The sequence below is a fragment of the Magallana gigas genome, chromosome 5, assembly GCF_963853765.1.
Source record: "Magallana gigas chromosome 5, xbMagGiga1.1, whole genome shotgun sequence".
Classification (NCBI taxonomy): Eukaryota; Metazoa; Mollusca; class Bivalvia; order Ostreida; family Ostreidae; genus Magallana; species Magallana gigas.
The window spans coordinates 20594823-20615203 of NC_088857.1; the positions used below are offsets into that span (position 1 = coordinate 20594823).

Genomic DNA, 20381 nt, shown 5'->3' on the forward strand with positions numbered 1-20381 from the left:
GTGGAAGAAATGTGTTCTAGATATAAATGATACAATACAAAAAATAGTTTTTGTCTGCTGTTGCAACAATTTACATGCTTAGTAGAGACCCCCCCCCCCCAGGATTAATCGATCCGCGCCTGACATATTGATAGCATCAATAGTGAAACAGACTATACTATTTTATGCAGAATGTTCCTTGAAAATGGCTCGATATACTTAGTTTTTATGCATAACAGACACCCCTCATTATTTTTTTTTAAAACATGGTATTGCACACCATAAGCATCAAACATGGCTATGATTTTATTAAGCAACCCAATGTTTATATTTTCAACCACTCTACGCGTGGTTGAACACATACGATAACTCTGTTCTGAATATTATCGTTTAGTATAAATAACCGCTAGATGGTGAAATAAGACATACATCTTAAAAGATTTTCATATTTTAACATAAATCAAAGTAGGATATGATATGAAAAACGACCAGTACTTACGTATTCTGAGAATATTATCCGAGCACGAAATTTCACAGGAACTAATCAAATCTCGGTGAAGTCTCGTGAACTTTCATTCGAGCACCTCTGAATTTATTACATACTTAGCAACGATAAAAAAACCATTCTGAACACATTCGCAGGGATGTGGATTATTTTGCTGAATTCTTTAAAGTTTAACAAAGAAGATGTATAGACAGTCATACATAGTTTGTGTATTTAAAAAATTATAATCATGCTACAAATTTTAATTAGCGGAATCATTAATCAGATATATGGTGAGTAAATCGACAAGTTGTATAAATTTATCCTAAGATGTATGTATTTTATAAAAATTGAATGAACATGATTTTGATCATTGCCTCATTTTCTTTTCACATATTTTTGAAGTTAAATTTAGATAAATATGAGCATCTCAAACTTTTTAAGATAGTTTGAGTTAAAAAAGAGATTGGCTGACATATTTGTTTGTATTCGTGAATTGTGAATGTTCGAGCTTAGTTAATGTTGATGCGGACATTGTTTCGTTTTAAGGGGAAGTATTAAAGCTCAAATTCTTTGCTTGGGTCACAAAAAATAAAGAATTTACAGCTTTTTTCAACATTTATTCTTCGTCACTGCTTCCATATTAATATCACAAAATATAACTATCATATATTATTACATACATGTATATTGGACTTTGCGTTAATGTTAAACTTGGAACCACCATTTTAATGTAACCACTTCCTGACTCATGGTGACATGATTTGAACACTTGTAGATGAATTGTTTTGCAAAGGTCTTGATAATGTTTCTTGACATATAACTATATATACACAATCATAATCATATTGGTATATTTGATAGGCACATCTTCTTTTGAAAATGGAACATGATCAATACGTAACAGCAAAGCGCATGTTGAGATAATCGATGCTGGAGATTTCCTCATACTTCACGGAACCGTCCAAACACTTAATGATGACGTCATCATCAGGATGAATGAAGAACGCGATGGATTGTCTCCCCTTACTCAGCATCACTTCTTCCTCGGGAATTAGTACGCGGTGTTTCTGTAAAAAAAAGATTTATATCAAACATTAAATGAAATGAAATTTTATTTGTGAATCATACAACAATCGGTAAGAGTGGGGTTTTTTTTTTTACCGTGGCCACCAGTTTATCTGCCGTCCATCGCTGCATCAGGTCGCCGAGGTTAACCAGCACTGTACCGGGGATAGGAGTGGCTGGTATATAGTCCGCCCCGACAGGTTTTACCTTAGGCAATGCAAATTCAACATTTTCTAATTATCAGCAGCTTTGATTGTAATTCAGGTCATGATTTACAAAAGTTGTTACTCTTTGTTATGGACAAAATTAGCAATTCACGTCTTAAACAATGTGATTTGGTTTTGATTTTACGTTTCTTATATGACAAATAATGATTAATGATAGAGGTACTGTGAAGAAAATAAGTTTCACTGCTCAACTTAATAAGTCGTTCTGATGGTAGAATATCATGAGTATAATATCATATGCAAAAAAAAAAAACACAGAGAAACAAAACTTCAAAACTCAAGGTGTTCATTAACAATCATAAGGGTCTCGTTATTAACGATTTCATAACCTGCATTAGATTCCGATAAACTTACCTCCAGTCCCCCGACATCGTCTTGGAACAGTAACGTAATGGACCCGTAGTCCGAGTGTTCCCCACAACGCACCTGTCCTGGCTTGACCTCTATAAATGACCAAAGAGGTGCAATACTTGTACAATAAATATGATGATTAAAACCGTAATGTGGTTTGGGAGTAGTACCGTTTGATATCAGTAGATAATACAAAGACCTTATTGATAGTTTTATATTGTATACTGATATTGGATTATCATACTGTTGATCCCGGTGTATATTGATGTTCAATTACCCACTTTTTGATACTGGTATTTAACGATGTTGGATTATCAAACCTTTTGTTATCGATGTATAATGATGTTAAATTACCATTTCTTTTGACGTTGGTGTATATCATAAACCTAGTAGTGTGTCAGCCCTGATACACGTGTTCTGGACTAGGTGTGACAACAACTGGAATCTAAGGGCTGTATCGCCCTCAGTGCAATATTTCTCTGTCAAAGCCCGTGTCCAAGGGAGTGTATTGCCCTCAAATTTAAAATTGTAAATTCCCCAAAACCTCTGTGATATTCCATTTACAATTGATCTTGGATTATCATACTTTCTGATATCAGTAGATAGTGTTCTTGGATTATCATACCTTGTATAATGATGTTGAATTACAATACCTTTTGATATTAAAGTACAATGCCGTTGGATTATCATATCTTTTGATATCAGTGAATAATGATGTTGGATTTTAATACATTGTACAATGATGATGAATTACCATACCTTTTATTATCTGTGTATAATGTTGTTGGATTATCATACCTTTTGATAACTGTGGATAATGATGTTGGATTATTGTTCCTTTTGATATTGGTAGGCAATGATGTTGGATTATCATACCTTTTGATATTCGTGGATAGTACAAAGACCGTAATGTGGTTTGGTTGTCCTTTTTGCCAACATTCTTGTGACAGTCTCGGAGGAAACTTCGATCCTAACGACATTAAATTGTTTTTTTTCAAAACTTACAAGATTTGTCATAAGTCTTGGAGCTGTTATACAAAATTATAGAATATTACAAAAAATTTCGGATTGATTGCTTTGTTTCCAAATATGCTCTTACATTAGTATTTTGAACAATATTTTAGATTTTAGTGACTTCTTAATATAAGATAAAAATATTCTGTTTTCAGGTTCAGCAAATCAGCTGTTTAATATTTGAGATCTTGAAAACAAACTTACAATGTTAAGACCAATCGACATTAAATCCAGGACTCTGTTTCCTAATTCCTGAGCACTGGTGAACAAAGACTTGAATACATCGTAGAAGTTTGGAATAATGTCTATGGGCATCAACTAAAAACAAGAAAAGTACATGTTAATTATAATCCCTGTTGTTGTAATTTTACAACAATATTGCCCTTTTACAAAAAATAAATCCAGCCTTGTTTTTTTGTAGTGGAGTGCAATAATGGGAGATCTGTAATGTATCCAATAATTATAATGTTATATAATTTCATTTCCTTTGCTTGGAATGTACTTTAAATTTACAAAAAGACAAAGAAAACAGTATTCTTATATGTTGAAAGTAAACCGTCGAATGATAGCCAGACTTACATGTTGGTCATCAACTACAGTCATATTGTACGCTTCTTTCAAATCAGCGGCTGGCCGCTCTGGATTTAACCTAAAAGTACATGTAAATGATAGTTGATATCGTAAAAACTTGTATTATTATGTGGGTGTGATCGACAACTTCAACTTGTTGTTGGCCACAAAGCATATTTGAATATTCCACTGCGTCTTGAGTGCCAACCATGGACTAAAACTCCACTCCGGCAATATTGTGACAGTCATACTCATATTAGGAAAAGAAACTTATCAGAAATGGAATTGAAAACGAACACAGAAACTACTTGATTAATATATAATTTTCTAAAATCAAAATCATTAAAAAAGGATTACTTTTCCCTTTCCAAAGACACCCATCCGTGATTCGAATCGGCTGGTCGAGTGTATTCCTGTTTTACTTCCACTGGTTTCTCAAAGAAAGTTTTTGATGTGGTAAAGACCTCTTCTACCTGTAATTATTATTCATTTACATACTTAGCATTTCCAGAATTGTTTTCTGTTTTCTCCGAAAATTAAAAAATTAAAAAAAACCTCCTACAATACGGTCAAGACCATCCAATAGGGGCATGATCACATTTTGATCTGATTGTGTCCCTTTTTTAGTGTTTAAATGCTTTAAATTAAATACATGATAACTAATAATTCTACTGATAACCAAAAATTCAGTAGTCGAATTACTTCACTTTTTCCCCTTTATTGTGGGTCATTCATTAAGAAAAATAGATACAAGCCTCAGAGAATGGCGTTTTGTTTTAAAATATTGTTTTTAACCAATTCATCTGTTGAAAAAAAACATTATCTATCTATCTATCTATCTATCTATCTATCTATCTATCTATCTATCTATCATCTATTCAAGCTTACAATGTTTTGTGGTATTCCATGGTTTTTCAGATACACGAATCCGACCGTCGTAAAAGCCTTACAGAGTTCGTCTGCGATCTCCTGAAGAACTTTGGAGTCCACGTGGTCCGCAGGTACAGACAAAGAATATGGCGCCAAATCAATTACGGGTATGACCGTCATTGTACGAATGGCTTGTGAGCTTGGTGTAAATAAAATTTAAATCAGAATTATTCATTTCGTAGAAAATTTATGAATATTTCACTTTGATTTAAAACATCTGTAATCAAGCAACCGTTACTATACATTTTATAAAAAAAACTTTTGCAGGTAGAGGTGCATTGTTTAGATCTTCCATCTTTCCAACAACAAAAAAACAATTACAAATTTACCGTATTTTATACTTTATCGAATATTCTGTATTAATATATATTTTAAAAAAATTGATATTATTATTTTCAAAAGCGAACTTGCTCGCAGTCGGCATTATTATAACGGAATAAACAAAATAAAAAAAAAACAACATTCAAAATATCGACTAAACGAAGTAAAAGTAAACTTGATTTCAAAAATAGTTTGAAACCCAATTAAATGCCAAAGAAATGGGTTTACCGAATTCTTCAAAGACAAGGATAGCATCGAAGACACAGAGGATAGCATCGAAGACACAGAGAAAAAGGTTCATACATGGCTGAAAATAGTTGATGACATTGGATTACCAGGAAAGTACAGGGCTTGGATATACTAGCATGGGATCTTACCAAGACAAACGTGGTTGCTCCTTTTACAAGAAGTCGCAACTACCATGGTCGAAACCATTAAAAGGAAAATGAGTGGGTTTATGGGGAAATAGCTTAGAGTCTACACTCTGTAGCTTCGTTTACATCAACTGGACTCTACAGCAATTCAACCCAATTACGCTTACCAGTTTCCTAGGTGGTGGAAAAATTCAAATGCCGACTTGTGATAACATTAAAATATTTGGCAGATTGCAGTGTTTCAAACAAGAAAAAGAAGAAATTAGTCAGCGAAAACATTGGTGGACAAAGCAGAGAGAATGCATTTACGAGTTATTATTGAAAACACGGGAACCTGACGACGAGGCGTGGGAATGTCACATTTCTAGCAGTGGTCAAAAGCATCAGCAACGGAGGGGCGCACTGTCGGTCAGTATTACCGAAATAGTACACTATAAGATCTCAAGAAATATTATTATAAACAACACCCTGTGTTAAGATTTAGGCATGCTTGTTTACTTCATGAATACTGTAAATTCCTAATTAAACGCGAGGAATTAATATCCGCATAAAATCGCGAGAAGCATCCTTCGCGGATTTTAAAATCTCGCCTTAATTTTCTAAGAGTTGAAAATTATAATAAATAAGGAGAAAGGGTCAACGTTCGCGATTTTATATTTTCGCGATTTGATACAAACCAGCGGGATCGCAGAATTAAGTACTCGCATAATATAAGGAATCTACAGTATGCACCATCACACACATCTGAGCTTGTGAAGTTATTTTTGAAGTATGAGATACTGTCTTGCCACACTCATTATTCTCTCTAAATATAGTATGGGCAGCGGAAAGGGCAAAAAATACATTTTTACAAAATCAACGACAAACTAAATTCAGCAATCTAAAATAATATTATCAATGACCATAAATGCAAAACAAACAGTCTTCTTTGCAAAATAAATGTACATAAAAATCAACCAAAGGTATTTAAATACAAATCAAACACAAAAAGTAAAACCAACAGACATAAATGTAAAACGAACATACATCAACATGAAACAAGCGGACGCATAAATAAACGCCAGGTGGCGTTTTTGGGGAAGCAATATACGTCATCGATTATTGGAATCCGGGATGGTTCGCACCTATTCTGTTTCGCCCTGAGATGTTTCCCACGTCAATGTTTCGCACCTGCCTCGGAGCAAAACATCTGACTGTATTATAATGTAATGTAATGGAGTGTTGATGTAAATAAAAATGTACATGTATATATAGTTAGCATAGATCTATTTTGGGGACCATTTATAAATACATAAATTACCGGTATCTGCTTGAACTTTACATTACCCAACTGCATCCACTATTTAACTACGATTTTTACCAGTCTTATTCTTATAGCAAAAGTGGGGTTAAATATTATTTCCATTCCCATTTATTTATTATGATTTATTTAAAATTATAAATAATATTTTAATGACCTGTTTATACTCGTACATTTGTTCCAAATTTCATATTCGGATGAAAACATATGTATAATCAAATATTGTACAGTCTTATATAAAAAAAAAAGTCATTTATTTGTTACCCATAAACATGATGATATACAAATATCTGGAAAAAAAAACATTTTTAAAATGCTACAAGACATATGTACATTGTGAATTAAAATTAAGTGCATGTATCAGAATACTTCAAGCTTATCGACACATAGGCTTCGGAACTGGGGGGGGGGGGGGGGGGGGGGGGGGGGGGGCTTTTTGCAAAGTTAGTCCTAACCATTAGGTAAATAGCAGAATAGACGGTTCAGCCCCCCCCCCCCACTTTTTCTCGCAGGAAATATAATTGTTCCTTAATGTACCTTGAAAGATTGAGAAGTTGGAGTCTTAGGCATACTAGCCCCCCCCCCCCCCCCCCCCACCACGGATTAAGATTTTCATGATTTGGGGGAAAATAATTTGTAATGTAGGTTAGATTTTTTCTTTTGGAAGCATAGGTTTACTCCCCTCCACCCTCACCTTCCTCCCCCACGGATTAGGATTTTTATGATTTTGGGAATTAGGTTTTTTTCTCTCAATATTTCTGAGGATCAGTCTAGCCACCCCCCCCCCCTCCCTCCCCCCCCCCCCTTTGTCAGTCATTTGTTGCATTTCGTATCATTTTAATTTTACTGGGTGGAAGTAATGCAAAATTTACAACTTGACATCTTTGTAAATTTTGTTTTACTGCCATCCGGTAAATAAACAATTTATAGAATAAAAAAAAGTCGGATAAAAATAAAATATTTAACTAGTTTGAATGGATAAGTCCATAAAAAATGGATACAGGGGAGGGGGCGGGGGTGGGTAATGTAAAGTTCAAGCTGATAATTTATGTAATTAAATGATCCCCAAAACAGAGCTATGCTAACAATATAATATTTTACATTTGTAATTAACATTCCCAAATTTTTCATTATAAAAATACAGGTAATTCTCAAGTGAAAGACAGGCTATAAATGTTATTACAACACAGTTCACACCTCTTGTTCTTAACCATATAAAACGACATGGCTTAATAAAATTAGTAAATAAAAATCCTAATCAAGCAAGAACGCTCTCTTGGCCGTGCATGAATAAAGACAAGCACTGTTTCAATAGTTTTTTTAAAAAACATATTTCAATTCTTGTATAGGTAATAATTAATTTCAGAGGAATGATAATACGAGAAAAATATCTAAATACAGTGAGATGTTTCGCTCCGAGGCAGGTGCGAAACATCTCAGGGCGAAACAAAACAGGTGCGAACCATCCCGGATTCCAATAATCGATGACGTATATATTGCTTCCCAAAAAACGCCACCTGGCGTTTATTTGTGCGTCCGCTTGTTTCATGTTGATGTATGTTCGTTTTACATTTATGTCTGTTGGTTTTACTTTTTGTGTTTGATTTGTATTTAAATACCTTTGGTTGATTTTTATGTACATTTATTTTGCAAAGAAGACTGTTTGTTTTGCATTTATGGTCATTGATAATATTATTTTAGATTGCTGAATTTAGTTTATCGTTGAGTTTGTAAAAAAGTATTTTTTGCCCTTTCCGCTGCCCATAATATAGACCCATCAATATTTTTCTTTTTCCAAAACTTAAAAAGTTCCTATCTGTTCGATCGTTGTCCCAAGTCCTAACAAGCATTAATCGGTGGCTTAGAGGTCTAACTAAATCAGCGTATCGCATTTAAGAAATTGAATCAGAGATTGAAATTATCTTTTTCAAATCCAGAGGAATACTTTGAAGGGTTTAATGTTCAAGATACCGTAAAATACACATATCTATACAATACACATATCTATACAATATACATATCTATACAATATACATATCTATACAATACACATATATCTATACAATATACATATCTATACAATACACATATCTATACAATACATATATCAAACAACTCTTCTAAAGCTTGAACAACGCATCTGCAATTTCGTTAAATGCACGAATTAGTTTTGGATTGACAGTGTAATTAGAGTCATGCCATTTTTTTCCAAAAAATGTTAATTTGAAACAAATATTCAAATAAACATTCTAAACATCACATGCACCTCTGCGCATCACATTCTTTTCCAAAATAATACATTGCAATGGTGTAGTCACACCCATGAAAAGTGTTTGGATTACATTTTAGTTGTGTCTTCGACTGTGACGAAAAGCGATCGAAAGAGATAATATTTAAAACAAACGTACAATACTTTTTTTAAAAAACAAAAATAACTATTTTACAACTATATTAAATGAATATCAGACCGGGTGTGAAAACCATCCAACTGCCAAAGTACATTCTAATAATTATAATGATAGAAATATGCAAAGATTTTGGGGGTTTCATTTTACACTATAAAAATAGTGTTCATGTGTCATATTTCTAGTTTATCTGCATATTATTGGAATATAAAACAACCGTATCAAGAACAGATCAAAAATTAATCTATCATCTGATAAATGACAAACGCTATAGAAAGGAGTGCATTTAAATGTTATATTTATGTTTATATTGCAGTTGCACTGTGGCTTTTCTATCTGTGACATTTTGTAATACCATCTACAAAACAAACTGAAATATTGGTAAGACCTGATTTGATATAGTAAAAAAATGTACAAATAAATTAATCATTTTACTTTCAGAGCAATGACAATGACAACAAACGATAATGTAATAAATAGATGTTACATAAAACGTAACGGAGAAAGCTGCCAATGTGACAGCAAACCGGGTTTTCTTTTGTTGGAACAATATTCATAATGCAATTGTCGACCCTGAATTAATAAAACTACTACCTTAGGCGGACCCAAACTCATACATTTTGAATGAACAAAAAAGTGCTTTTATGACGGAGAAATATAAATAAAACGGCAGAAATAGACAGGAAGGGACATTAAGGAGAGATAACAGACTGTGAATAATGCTCCAAACATTAAGATATAGCTTTCCATGAAGTACATGTATCATATGAATAATAATTGCAATTTGTCAGAAATACATTTTTTTTCTACGAACAGTCTTTTGGTTATTACTCTCTTCAGGATCCTCGACACACATGGCATCTACTATTTACGACAGTACGTCACAACATGGCGATTTAAACCCATCATGAAACAGTTTATAGGGCGATCTTTGGTGTCTATCTCTGTAGCACAATGGGTAAAGCTTCGATCTACTGACCCGCAGGTCCCGAAAAGTTTAAACGATGATTTTTCCCCCAAAATTAGATTTTTTTCTTGTCATTTTCAATTCGAATACATGCTAGAAATCTATATCTTTAAGTAAATTAGAAGTTTTGGCTTGTATGCAGATCTTTTCCCATAAGGCGGATAATGCATGTATATATATAGCAACAGGCAGAAATAAGAGTGCAAAACTGACAGTTTACGAAATTCTACCTTCTGTAAGTGTAAAGTTCTTTTAGTCCGTTTTGCTCAAAAGGATCAACAACCAGTGTCTGCTTCTAGTTTTCATATTTATTTCACAAACATTATCATCGTTTACAGTGGAGTCATGCTTTTACAAACCATAAATTTGTGTTACATATAACGGAAAACTGACACGATATCATTGATAATACTGCTGAGTGATTCTTGAGATGATTTTCACTAAATCACCGCCAAAATCTTAAAACCCCAAAATAGAAAAAAGCCCCGGACATCCCCTCAGTCGAAATAAAAAAACAAAGGTTTTTTAGATGAAGTTGAAAATTCGAAAGCTTCTGGCTCAAGTAAAGTGGGGTTCTGGGACTGTTTCGTTCATAAATGAATATTCCAGTTAATTTATCAGGATTTCTTTAAACAAAATTATTTTTTTTCAGCTGGATAGAGATTCATTTCTGATTTGTCATGTTGTAACTTTTGAATTTAACGGGTTACAGTAAATACAAAATTTACAACATGACAACTTGTCATGACAGATTTCCAAAATACGAGTTCATTGCTACTCAGAATGCAATCTAATTAAAATTATATCTTTGATCCGCTCCTATTAGATTGTTCAGAATGACTCTATGGACCAAAATCGATTCCACTCCACATGTCTACATCAGTAAAATACAGCATCATATTGTTCGAGGGAGACAGCTTTCCCCTTGTTAAATTGTTGCCGTGGCAACAATCATCAAATATATATTTTTTAGATAGTATATCGCTAAAAAGAAGACTTTTAACATTTTTTCGTGAAAAAAAAATGGTAAACAGTTTATACATATGATAAGTTGGTTAGTTTCGTGATTAAATCACATAAAGTCCTAATTCGGCCATTTGCTCTTTTTTCAACATTAGGTGCGTTCAGAGTTGTACGGTTGGTGAAATTGAGATTTACCGATGGCAGCATTTGGTTGCCATCGGTGAACTATGGTGGCCATTGGTCGCCAAGTGCTGCCATTTGTAGCAATTTGTATAGGTAGTACCATGAATGATTTTTTGACAAATTCAAACAAATGGTAGCCTTTGGTTACACTTGGTTACCAATTGTAACAATTTGAACATATAAAACAGTTGAAAACAAAACAAAATACCTTTCCTCTGTGAAGTGTTACTCTTTCCCTTTAAAACAGCTTCATTGAGTGACTTATTATGCTTAAAAAGTCATTATAATACACAACTTTGATGACAATTTTGTTAAATTCCCAATTATATAAAGAAGTCTACAAAATGACTACCAATCCATCATTAATACAAAGTAAGTAAAGATTAATTGCAAAATTGATAATAAATATTTAACGCCAGCAAAATGTATATAAATAGAATCAATTCTTTAACAAGAGCTTGGACTTTGGATAGTTGTCCAAAACAGCAATGTGACATAGACCTATCAATAATTTCTTTGTTGGCCATGGATCTTTGAAATAAAGCAATTTCTACGCAATCTGTGCATATTTCACTCGATATCAACATCCTTTTAACGGGATTTGATGCAAGAAATAGTAACGTCTTACCGAAAGTCCAAGCTCGAATATCAAAATGCCGGTTCTCTATCACATACTTTCTATAATAATAACATGTCTCTGGGTATAGAAGTGGGTTTTAGAAGCGCTCAGTTGTCTTAGATTGGCTTCAAAATATTCATTCAATAAGATATGCATATATCTTATTCTAAAGTCTTTATTTACATCACTGAGTATCTATAGACATCTTATATCCCGCCAGGTTGAATTAGCATAATGGCGTCACCTACCAAACTTGCCCAAGCTCTAGGCTGCTGGTAGATTTGGTGACCTCATTTGAAATTGAAAGTGCAACAATGGTCAACATTGGTAAATAATTGCTTCCACTGGGAACCATTTGTAGACATTGGTGACCGAACTTGCCGTTGGTAACAATCTAGTGAACTCTGAGCGCACCTATTCAGACACTAACGACACACCGTAGTTTTAACCTATATTTTTTTTAGGCGTTAAATGACAACATGCGACCCGTTGCCCCCAGGATCCTAACCCCTTAAGCATAAAATGTTCGCTTTAATTTTCTAATTTTCGCCTTTAATAAATATTTAAAGCGGTATTATTGACTCCTTGATCTTCTCATCTTTGCTAGCTAAATAAATGGTTTCTGATCCGCACCGCTTTTCACGATCGTGAGAAGCGGTGCGGATCAGATCAGGAGAAGGGAGGGGGTTGCGACAGAAATCGTGGATTAAAACAAATTTGCTATTCTCGAAGTGACTATTACTATTACTATTGCATCAGACCATGATGAACTTACTTGTCACTGTGTGCGGCCCAAATTAGAGTACCTTTCTACGGAGGGACATTACAATACTAAATCTTTATCGTCATCAAATTCATACAGGCCGTCAAATTATGAAAACAAATTCAGACTACCGTAGAATAAAAAAAAATAGTATCAGATATTTATATTTGCATCTATTAAGTATGATTCTATCTATTTCTTGCGGAAATTGATTGTAGAAACCTTCAGCAACCTAAGAAAATTTGATCATGGACTGCACGAAATAATCATGCTGATGTCAGACTCAAAATCTTTAGAGGGCGATTTGTCTGTTTTATCTAACGTATGGTGTACAATAACAATAATTTATTTATTTATTATTTCTTACTTTTTACGATCAATCAATTAATGTAAAATTAATATAAACAATAAAATGCGTTCTTTGATGATTCATGTGGGTTATAAATTAAGTAAGCGATCGTTGCAGAAAAAAAAATTATTAATACATGTACTAATATTTAGGTTAATTTTGTTTAAAGAGCATTAAAACAATCTGTATTTAACATACTAGTCACACTCTTAAAATTAATATGTTCAAAACTTGGAATATGTTGATTTAAACTGGCGTTTGTGTATCAAAATCTTCATGCAGATAGTGTCATTTTTGGAACTTTAATATCTTTTCTTTTATAGTGTGGGTCTAGGCTCCATGTTTTAGTCAAAGTTTTTAAACATAAGGTCTAAAGGAACTCAAACCGATTTTAATCAACAAAAACGTAGAGGGATGCCCCACTTTACTTTAAAAATATCATTTTGTATCCCAACTATTGAACGTTTTAGAAAGATAATACAAGTCCGTAAATTCGTGGCCAAAGTCGCATTTAGCATTTATAGCTAAGTACATAGAAGCTTTTAATAGGGTTTTGACTGACCTTTGTCCAATCAGATCGTAGCTGGGTGGAGTTAAGACTTTGCCGCTCGTGACTTGAATGAGAGAGAGAGAGAGAGAATATATATATGTGATGCCGATGAAGAAATCACCATTAGTTATATACTGGCAAACAGATTAATTAAGGTCTATATTTAAAAATTACATGTATATCCTATATTAGTATAATTTTAAAGCGTTTTAAAGAACGATTGGGAAAATTTCTTTGGCTGTCGACAACAGTGTCTTCATACATGTGTTAGAATGACGTAACTAACCAACTTAATTTCCTGGCATGAAGTCCGAGAATACGCATTAAATATTTTGAAATGCCAACATACTTCACCCAACCTCAAATAGTGAAGAATGTTAAATTCAGGTCAGGATCAAGGGTCGCCATATTTACCTGTTAACGAACAACACCATTTCACCTTATAGACTACATTGAAACAATGGCCATCTCAAAGGGCCCTCTTAAATAATGGACAATAGGATCAAAAGCATCTTGGGGAAAGTTTGCCTATTATTTATAAATTTTCCAGCTGGCACCGAAATTTTGATTTGATCTCGTTACCCCTTACATACAAGCATTTTAATTCAGTCTGAGTAAACCAAATGGGAAATAATCTACAGTCTAAAATGATCATAAAGAAATCTGCTATGACTTTCACATTGACTTGGTTCAAAGTCACTGCACACAAAAGCTCTGTTCATAATGAGCCAGAATAGGGTTAAGTGGAGAGTATATATATTTATACAATTTAATGTTGTCTTTAGTGATTCATGCGGTAAATGAAGGATTGGACCCAAGATGGAGAAGATACTCTTCGGATAAGGGTTTTCCATATAATTCTGCCGTGACCTTTACATTTGATCTTGAAATTTGGTCACTACACACCCTATACTTAAAAGCTCTGTTTATATTGAGAAAGAGGTAAATAGGGCTAAAGAGAGAGTATATATGTTCTTAAAAAAGATTTTTGTGTGATCCGATATGACCTTGACCCACAAATATAATTCAAGGTCACTGCACTCTCTTTGACAAAAGTTTGAGTCATATTGGACGAAGGGGAGAAAAGATATGCTCTGGACAAGAATTTTTCATACAATTCTGCTATGACCTTAACCTTAGACCTAGAAACATGGTTGAAGGTCACTGTATACCCTTTACCCACCCTTTACGACCAGGTCGTCCATCCGAATTTTTTCAGACCGGGAGCTACAGACCTGCAGCTAGAATATAACTAGAATTCAGATATACGTGTTCCATTCTTCTGCATGCTAAAAACATTCAAATCACAAACTGTCACCCCTGTATGTACATAAATTAAAATTTTACTTAAGCATTGAATCATTAATTTTTGAAAGATGTGGTCTCGTAACTGCAACGGTGTATGCATACAAATTGCATTCAATGCTTGCATTTACGCTTTTTAACATTCATTCTTTTTCCGAAAACATTATTTTTAAAAAATCTCTGCCTTATTCAACGAGTAATGTGCAATTAACGGAATAGCCATTAGAACAGCCGAATCATGCCGTCAAAAATAGTGCACAGAGATTTGATAACTTATTATAGAATTTTATTTTTCATTCTGTAATTTGATGAATTTACTTTTGGTATACTATGAAATTAATCAATTGAATTCATTTTACTGTTAAAATATGTTTACATCAAGAAATATTTATCAGCGTCAGTATAATATCAGGTCGTGATCTGGCTTGAAGTCGCAAGGAGAGTCAGTCATGGTCTTCGAGAAATACTGAAGGAACACTGTATTCACACGCACCAGATTTGGTGATTGGGTCTTCTCTGTTATGCGTGAATACAACTCAAATAAATCAATGCAATTTGATAGGGGGAAAGAAAGTAAATGTAAATATTACGTTTTCATTGCAAATATCAGAGAAAAATTTATTAGAATCATAAATCCTCTCTGGCTTCACATCTAGATTCAAGTTACTACATGTACCAACCCTACCGGTCAATATTATGAATTTAAAAAAAGTAACAAATTGATAGGTGTTTTCACATTTTTTTTATTTTCTTATTTTACAGCACACATCCAGTCTATTCCTGTAAAATTAAAAATATATTTTCTTTAATTAATATATACAGTTAATATAATTTACTTTAAGATACAATGACAAGTGTCATCGAGATTTCACAAAACAATAACAAACTTATGAAACATTTAAATTCTTACGTCGGGTACTTCCACTTCTCCAGAATTGATTTTATCAATTATGTCATGAGGTGGACATCTTTCTACAGAGCACCCAACTGACTGGGCAGTACCTTTAAAATAAGAAGAATTTTTATTTCTAAAAAATAGCATTGTTTTATATTAGCTGGTAATAAAATTTTCGATAAATAAGTATTAATGCCAAGAATACAGCACTGAAATTGAAATTTCCAAAAAAAGAATTACCTAAAATTTCTTTACAGGTACCAGCGAGATTTTTGGCCATACTCCTTGGACGCATTTGACGTGCAATAGCAATAACGTCATCCATAGAGAGGTTTCCGCTGTGCTTGACTGTAAAACAAAAAAAGTTCATTAACCGGCATTGCCAACAAGTTTCCTTACAAATGATACATTCACTTAGTAATATAAAATGACAAGCTTTAAAATGATTTTTAACTTCATTATTGTCAAAATGTATTGAGGTATATAGTTTCATTGGCTAAATGATAGGAAAAACATGCCAATGGTCAGTTTTATCTCCTCTCCCCTTAGCCTACAAGATTTTAGTTGATTCACAATGCTCTGTCATGTAAATTTCAGAGTTATTTAATGTACACTACAAGAATGTCAATGCAAAATATAATTATAACATTTATGCAACTTGGCCAAGTCAAGTTTTTCAACCATTCAGGGTCTTGGAGAATCCATCCAAAATAATGGATCTTTTGATTTAAAAAGATCCCTTCACCACTAGAAGTGTACATTGAAAACATATGTCTAACACAGACTTACCATGTTTAACCTTCTTTCTATCCCTGGGTGGTTCCTTCAGGCTCTTGATGAGGAGTGAAGAAGCACTAGGCACCACTTCTACCTTGGCTTGACGGTTCTGGACCACAAGCTTCACCGTGATTTTTAGGCCTTTCCAATCTGCTGTGCCTTTGGCAATGTCATCACCAATCTTCTTTGGAGACTATTAGACAGAAAAAATAAGATCTCTTAAAATTCTTACAATTTACATCATTAAAGACATGCAACAGATATTTTACTGTTTTATTAATTTCAAAATGAGTCTTTTTTAAAATCTAAACAATTCGTTTGGATAATTATTCAAATACATCTCACCAAACCCAGAGGACCAATTTTAGGAGCCAAGGATGAAGTGGCTGGAACTTCACCTCCAACTGCTTTCACATACACTAAAGAGAGAAAATATCTTCATATTACATGTACATTCTTGAAAAACTTTTAATCTAATTACTTTAATGAGACATTCTCATTTGAAACTCTAGGGTGCATTTGGCAACAGAAACTACGAACAAAGCTGTAAATATTTACATCATTGTGATATGATCCCCTCAGTCCAAAATGGAAAGAGAATTATTTATCTACACATCTTTCAACAGCAACAAACATATTTAACTTTTGTCAAGTTCAATCATATTTTTATTCTTTCCTTTAGTTACTCCAACAAAAAAACATTTTGATGATGCAAGGCAAAATGACAACCTTACATGGATTCAGTAAAAACCAGTAAAAACCAGGATATGTCAACTAATGTAGTGATGCCTTACCAAAATGATTCTCGGTTATATTTCTTAATTTTTGAAAATTCAATGATGGATAGCCTAACAACAGCATCCACGAAAAAGTTGTTCAACCAGAAATGAAAACCACATCTCTGTTTAGAGTACCTAGCTTATTCATAAATCTTCATCACTCACTATTTATCTACAGATACAATTTCTTTGTCCCAAGATATTTTAACATCATGTTAAGCTTACCCCGTGACTTCTAATTTTCATGACAGTACGTCACAACATGACGATTTTAGCACATTGTGATAGTTTACATCGCCACACTCTGTTGTCTATCTCTGTGGCACAATGGCTGTTGGTTCGATCTACCAACCGATAGGTCCCAAGTTTGAATACTACAGGAACTTTCATTTTCATGAGCATTGGTTAAATTAAAAAAGTTGATTTTTTTCCCCCAAAAATTGAAATATTTTTGGTCCTTTTAAAGTCAAACACATGCTAAATATCCACATCTTTGAGTAATTTGGAAAAATGGGCTGTATGCCCAACTTTTCCAAGGTGTGTGGAGGACCCTTAGGCCAGCATTTTTTGAAATTTCGATTTACAAACCCGCCGACCCTATTTTTAAAAAAATTCAAATAAAAATAAAAGGACCTGAACTAGCTATTAATTTTATTTTTTCCTCCGACCCGAAATTTTCTTTCTGGTAAAAATAAAAATAAATGTTGATGCAATCACGTATGTGTAGTCTGAATTATTGTTATTCATGCATTGATTAAAAAGACCAATTTCTTTCCGATCAAGTCACAGGCACTAGAAGTCACAAAAAAACCACCACAGGGCCTACTCCTGTTTGCTTTCGTCCAACCCTACAATTTACGACCCTATTAAGTTTTGTGATCGGCAACTTAGCCAGAATTTCCTCAAGAAAGAGAAGTTGAAGTCTTTTTCTATCACAATTCCGTAAATTTAAAAAAAAAACAAGAAAATGATAAGTTACTTTTTTTAAAAACATTTTTGCAAAATAAATTCTAAAATAATCATAATTTAACCGTTTGGAAATAGATCCTCTACATAACGGTTGTAAGTGGGTCATAGGGTTGGACTAATAACCCTAAACACACTGAACACAGGAGTCTTATGACTGAAGGAAAGAGAATGATTTTATTTGTCATTAAGCTAACAAAATAACGAAACATTTCCTTTATTAAAGGTATAATTACATAAATAAATAAGATTTTAAAAGTTAGTTAGTCTTTTTTAAATAAAAAAACTTGTATGATTTTTTACTGACATTTATGGACATGCTTCTAATCCAATTTATGTTCAGTAACAATATTTTAAATTTTGAATTTGTGAATAGCATTGTTAATTTAATCAAATAAATGATTTCTCAAACTTCTTCCTATTTTTCTGTAAGGAAGAAGTGAAAACTCCCTTAATTTTTTTTGTCTTAATGTATATGTACAGTATGTACTTGTATATATATATATTAAAAAAACCTTCGTTTTTATACATGAATGTACAATATATCAACACAAATTTTCAGTGCCCATGGATAAAATATGTTATGATAAGAACATCACCAACAACCAGAATTACTTATATATTTTAAAAAATGGCAGCTCCTGGACACGTGTTCTTATTTTAAAAATAAAAAAAAATGTTGTTGAAAAATTGTTTTATTTTTATTTTTTTTCACGACGGACAAATTTTTCAATTTTATTTTTATTTTTTTTCCCTCCTCCTCACCAAATAATTTGAAAAATATTTCGTAAATCTAAAAATAAAAAAATGCTGGCCTTAGGGTTCTTCCACATCTTTCGGAAATGTTCTGCAAACAAGCTCAAACTACTTTTAAATAACTTAACTTAAGATATGGATTTCTAGCATGTGTTTGACTTAACAATAATGGAAAAAAATTGGGGGAAAAATCAACATTTGAAAATTTTACCGCTTTTCATGAATAGACTAATTCACACTTTATAAAATTTATGTCCCTTGGTCGCCATCTGAGGAAAAATCTATAGGTTTCTCACAGTAGCAATTGTAGTTTAAAGGTTTACAACTTTGTCATTTGACATTAAAAATCCGTTTCTGTGTTGTATTTTGATTGCCCCAACATGGGGCAACACATATATCAAAGGAATAAATAAAACTTTTACTTGGCTGCATAAAGAAGGAAAAAGTTGGATTTTTCGACCTTTTGTACTTTGGGTTGACCCCGCAAAGGGAAACAAACTTTTGCAAAGTGTGGATTGGACTATATTGAAAACAAATATCCCAGGATCTGCGGGTCAGTAGATTGAAGCTACACCCACTGCGCTACAGAGACAGACAACAAAATTTGGCGATATAACTGTATCATAATGTGTAACAATTGCCCTGCTGTGATGTAGTCACACAAGGCATCCAGGATCCTTTATAATAATTCGATATGCTAATCATAAACACTAACCAACTATACACTAAAATGAATAAAAAAATCCCTAAACAGTCTACAAGAGATTTCACAAGAGTTCAAAATGGAATATACTTTTCAATAAAGATCTCTGTACAAAATTCAGGGGAGGAAAAGGGGCGGGGGTAATTTTTTCCTAGTATCGTAGGGGACATGTCATCAATTTGAATGAGATCTTCAATTCTAAAACATATCAAATTCAATGGACTTTCATTGATAGTTTTGTGGGGTTTAAAAACACGTGATTCAATAGTATTCAAAACACTTACATTCCGCAATCAACAAAACTTACCTGATCATGCTTGTTGATACGTTTCGGATGGGGGGGGGGGGTGTAAATAAGTAAAGATTTCTTCGTTAATATAATCTTACCGATCGTAATAGCGGTTGGATCGAATTTAGGACCCATCTTTACTTTTTTCTTGTTACTTTTTCAATATCTAGATGACGGATATGGTGTTGGATGAGTCCAGCTGGACACGACCAAAAACAAGTTGCACCACACCGTCTGAAAGGTATGGGGGAAAAGGAAGTTGCTATGTTTACTTCCGTTTAGATAGTCATCGGAGGGAACCAGACAAGGCGGGAAGTTTAAAATTCGTTCATCAGAAAATAGCTGATCTCTGATCGAAATGACATTTCGTTTTATTATAACGATTTTATCGATTGCATCAAGCAACTTAATTAATCCATAGATGAATGGCCAAAGTGTTTGGCTTGTGATCCCGAGTTCGAATCCCGCATCCCTGGCTTTTGTTAATATGAATT

At 33.3% G+C, this 20381-nt stretch overlaps 2 protein-coding genes across 3 annotated transcripts; both read right to left on the reverse strand.

Moving 5' to 3' along the window:
* Positions 1-1073: 1073 nt before the first annotated feature.
* Positions 1074-12619, reverse strand: LOC105324925 (uncharacterized). Of its 2 annotated transcripts, none has more exons than XM_011424183.4 (9): positions 12531-12619; positions 4582-4762; positions 4051-4166; positions 3703-3772; positions 3328-3441; positions 2986-3079; positions 2113-2201; positions 1628-1738; positions 1074-1533 (listed from the first exon to the last, which is right to left on the reverse strand). In XM_011424183.4, exons 2-9 carry the CDS (start codon positions 4741-4743, stop codon positions 1357-1359), a joined length of 933 nt encoding a protein of 310 aa, XP_011422485.3. In that variant the 5' UTR covers positions 4744-4762; positions 12531-12619; the 3' UTR covers positions 1074-1356. The 2 variants fall into 2 exon arrangements, with proteins under 2 accessions (XP_011422485.3, XP_011422486.3); XM_011424184.4 differs by lacking the exon at positions 12531-12619 and adding an exon at positions 5173-5713.
* Positions 12620-15445: 2826 nt separating this feature from the next.
* On the reverse strand, positions 15446-20151 carry LOC105324073 (large ribosomal subunit protein uL11). The gene is made up of 6 exons (XM_011423127.4): positions 19986-20151; positions 16740-16813; positions 16407-16587; positions 15858-15965; positions 15633-15724; positions 15446-15502 (listed from the first exon to the last, which is right to left on the reverse strand). The coding sequence occupies exons 1-6, from the start codon at positions 20020-20022 to the stop codon at positions 15497-15499; spliced, it is 498 nt and encodes a 165-aa protein (XP_011421429.1). The 5' UTR covers positions 20023-20151; the 3' UTR covers positions 15446-15496.
* Positions 20152-20381: the final 230 nt, after the last annotated feature.

Excerpts from the sequence above, each read along its gene's own strand:
- LOC105324073 (XM_011423127.4), bottom strand. The coding sequence starts at position 20,022 with ATGGGTCCTAAATTCGATCCAACCGCTATTACGATCG. Across the intron at positions 16,814-19,985 it reads TCCAACCGCTATTACGATCG|TGTATGTGAAAGCAGTTGGA; the intron begins GTAAGATTATAT and ends TTCTCTCTTTAG. Across the intron at positions 16,588-16,739 it reads AAATTGGTCCTCTGGGTTTG|TCTCCAAAGAAGATTGGTGA; the intron begins GTGAGATGTATT and ends TCTGTCTAATAG.
- LOC105324925 (XM_011424183.4), bottom strand. The coding sequence starts at position 4,743 with ATGACGGTCATACCCGTAATTGATTTGGCGCCATATTCTTTGTCTGTA. Across the intron at positions 4,167-4,581 it reads ATGGAATACCACAAAACATT|GTAGAAGAGGTCTTTACCAC; the intron begins GTAAGCTTGAAT and ends TAATAATTACAG. Across the intron at positions 3,442-3,702 it reads CTGTAGTTGATGACCAACAT|TTGATGCCCATAGACATTAT; the intron begins GTAAGTCTGGCT and ends TCTTGTTTTTAG.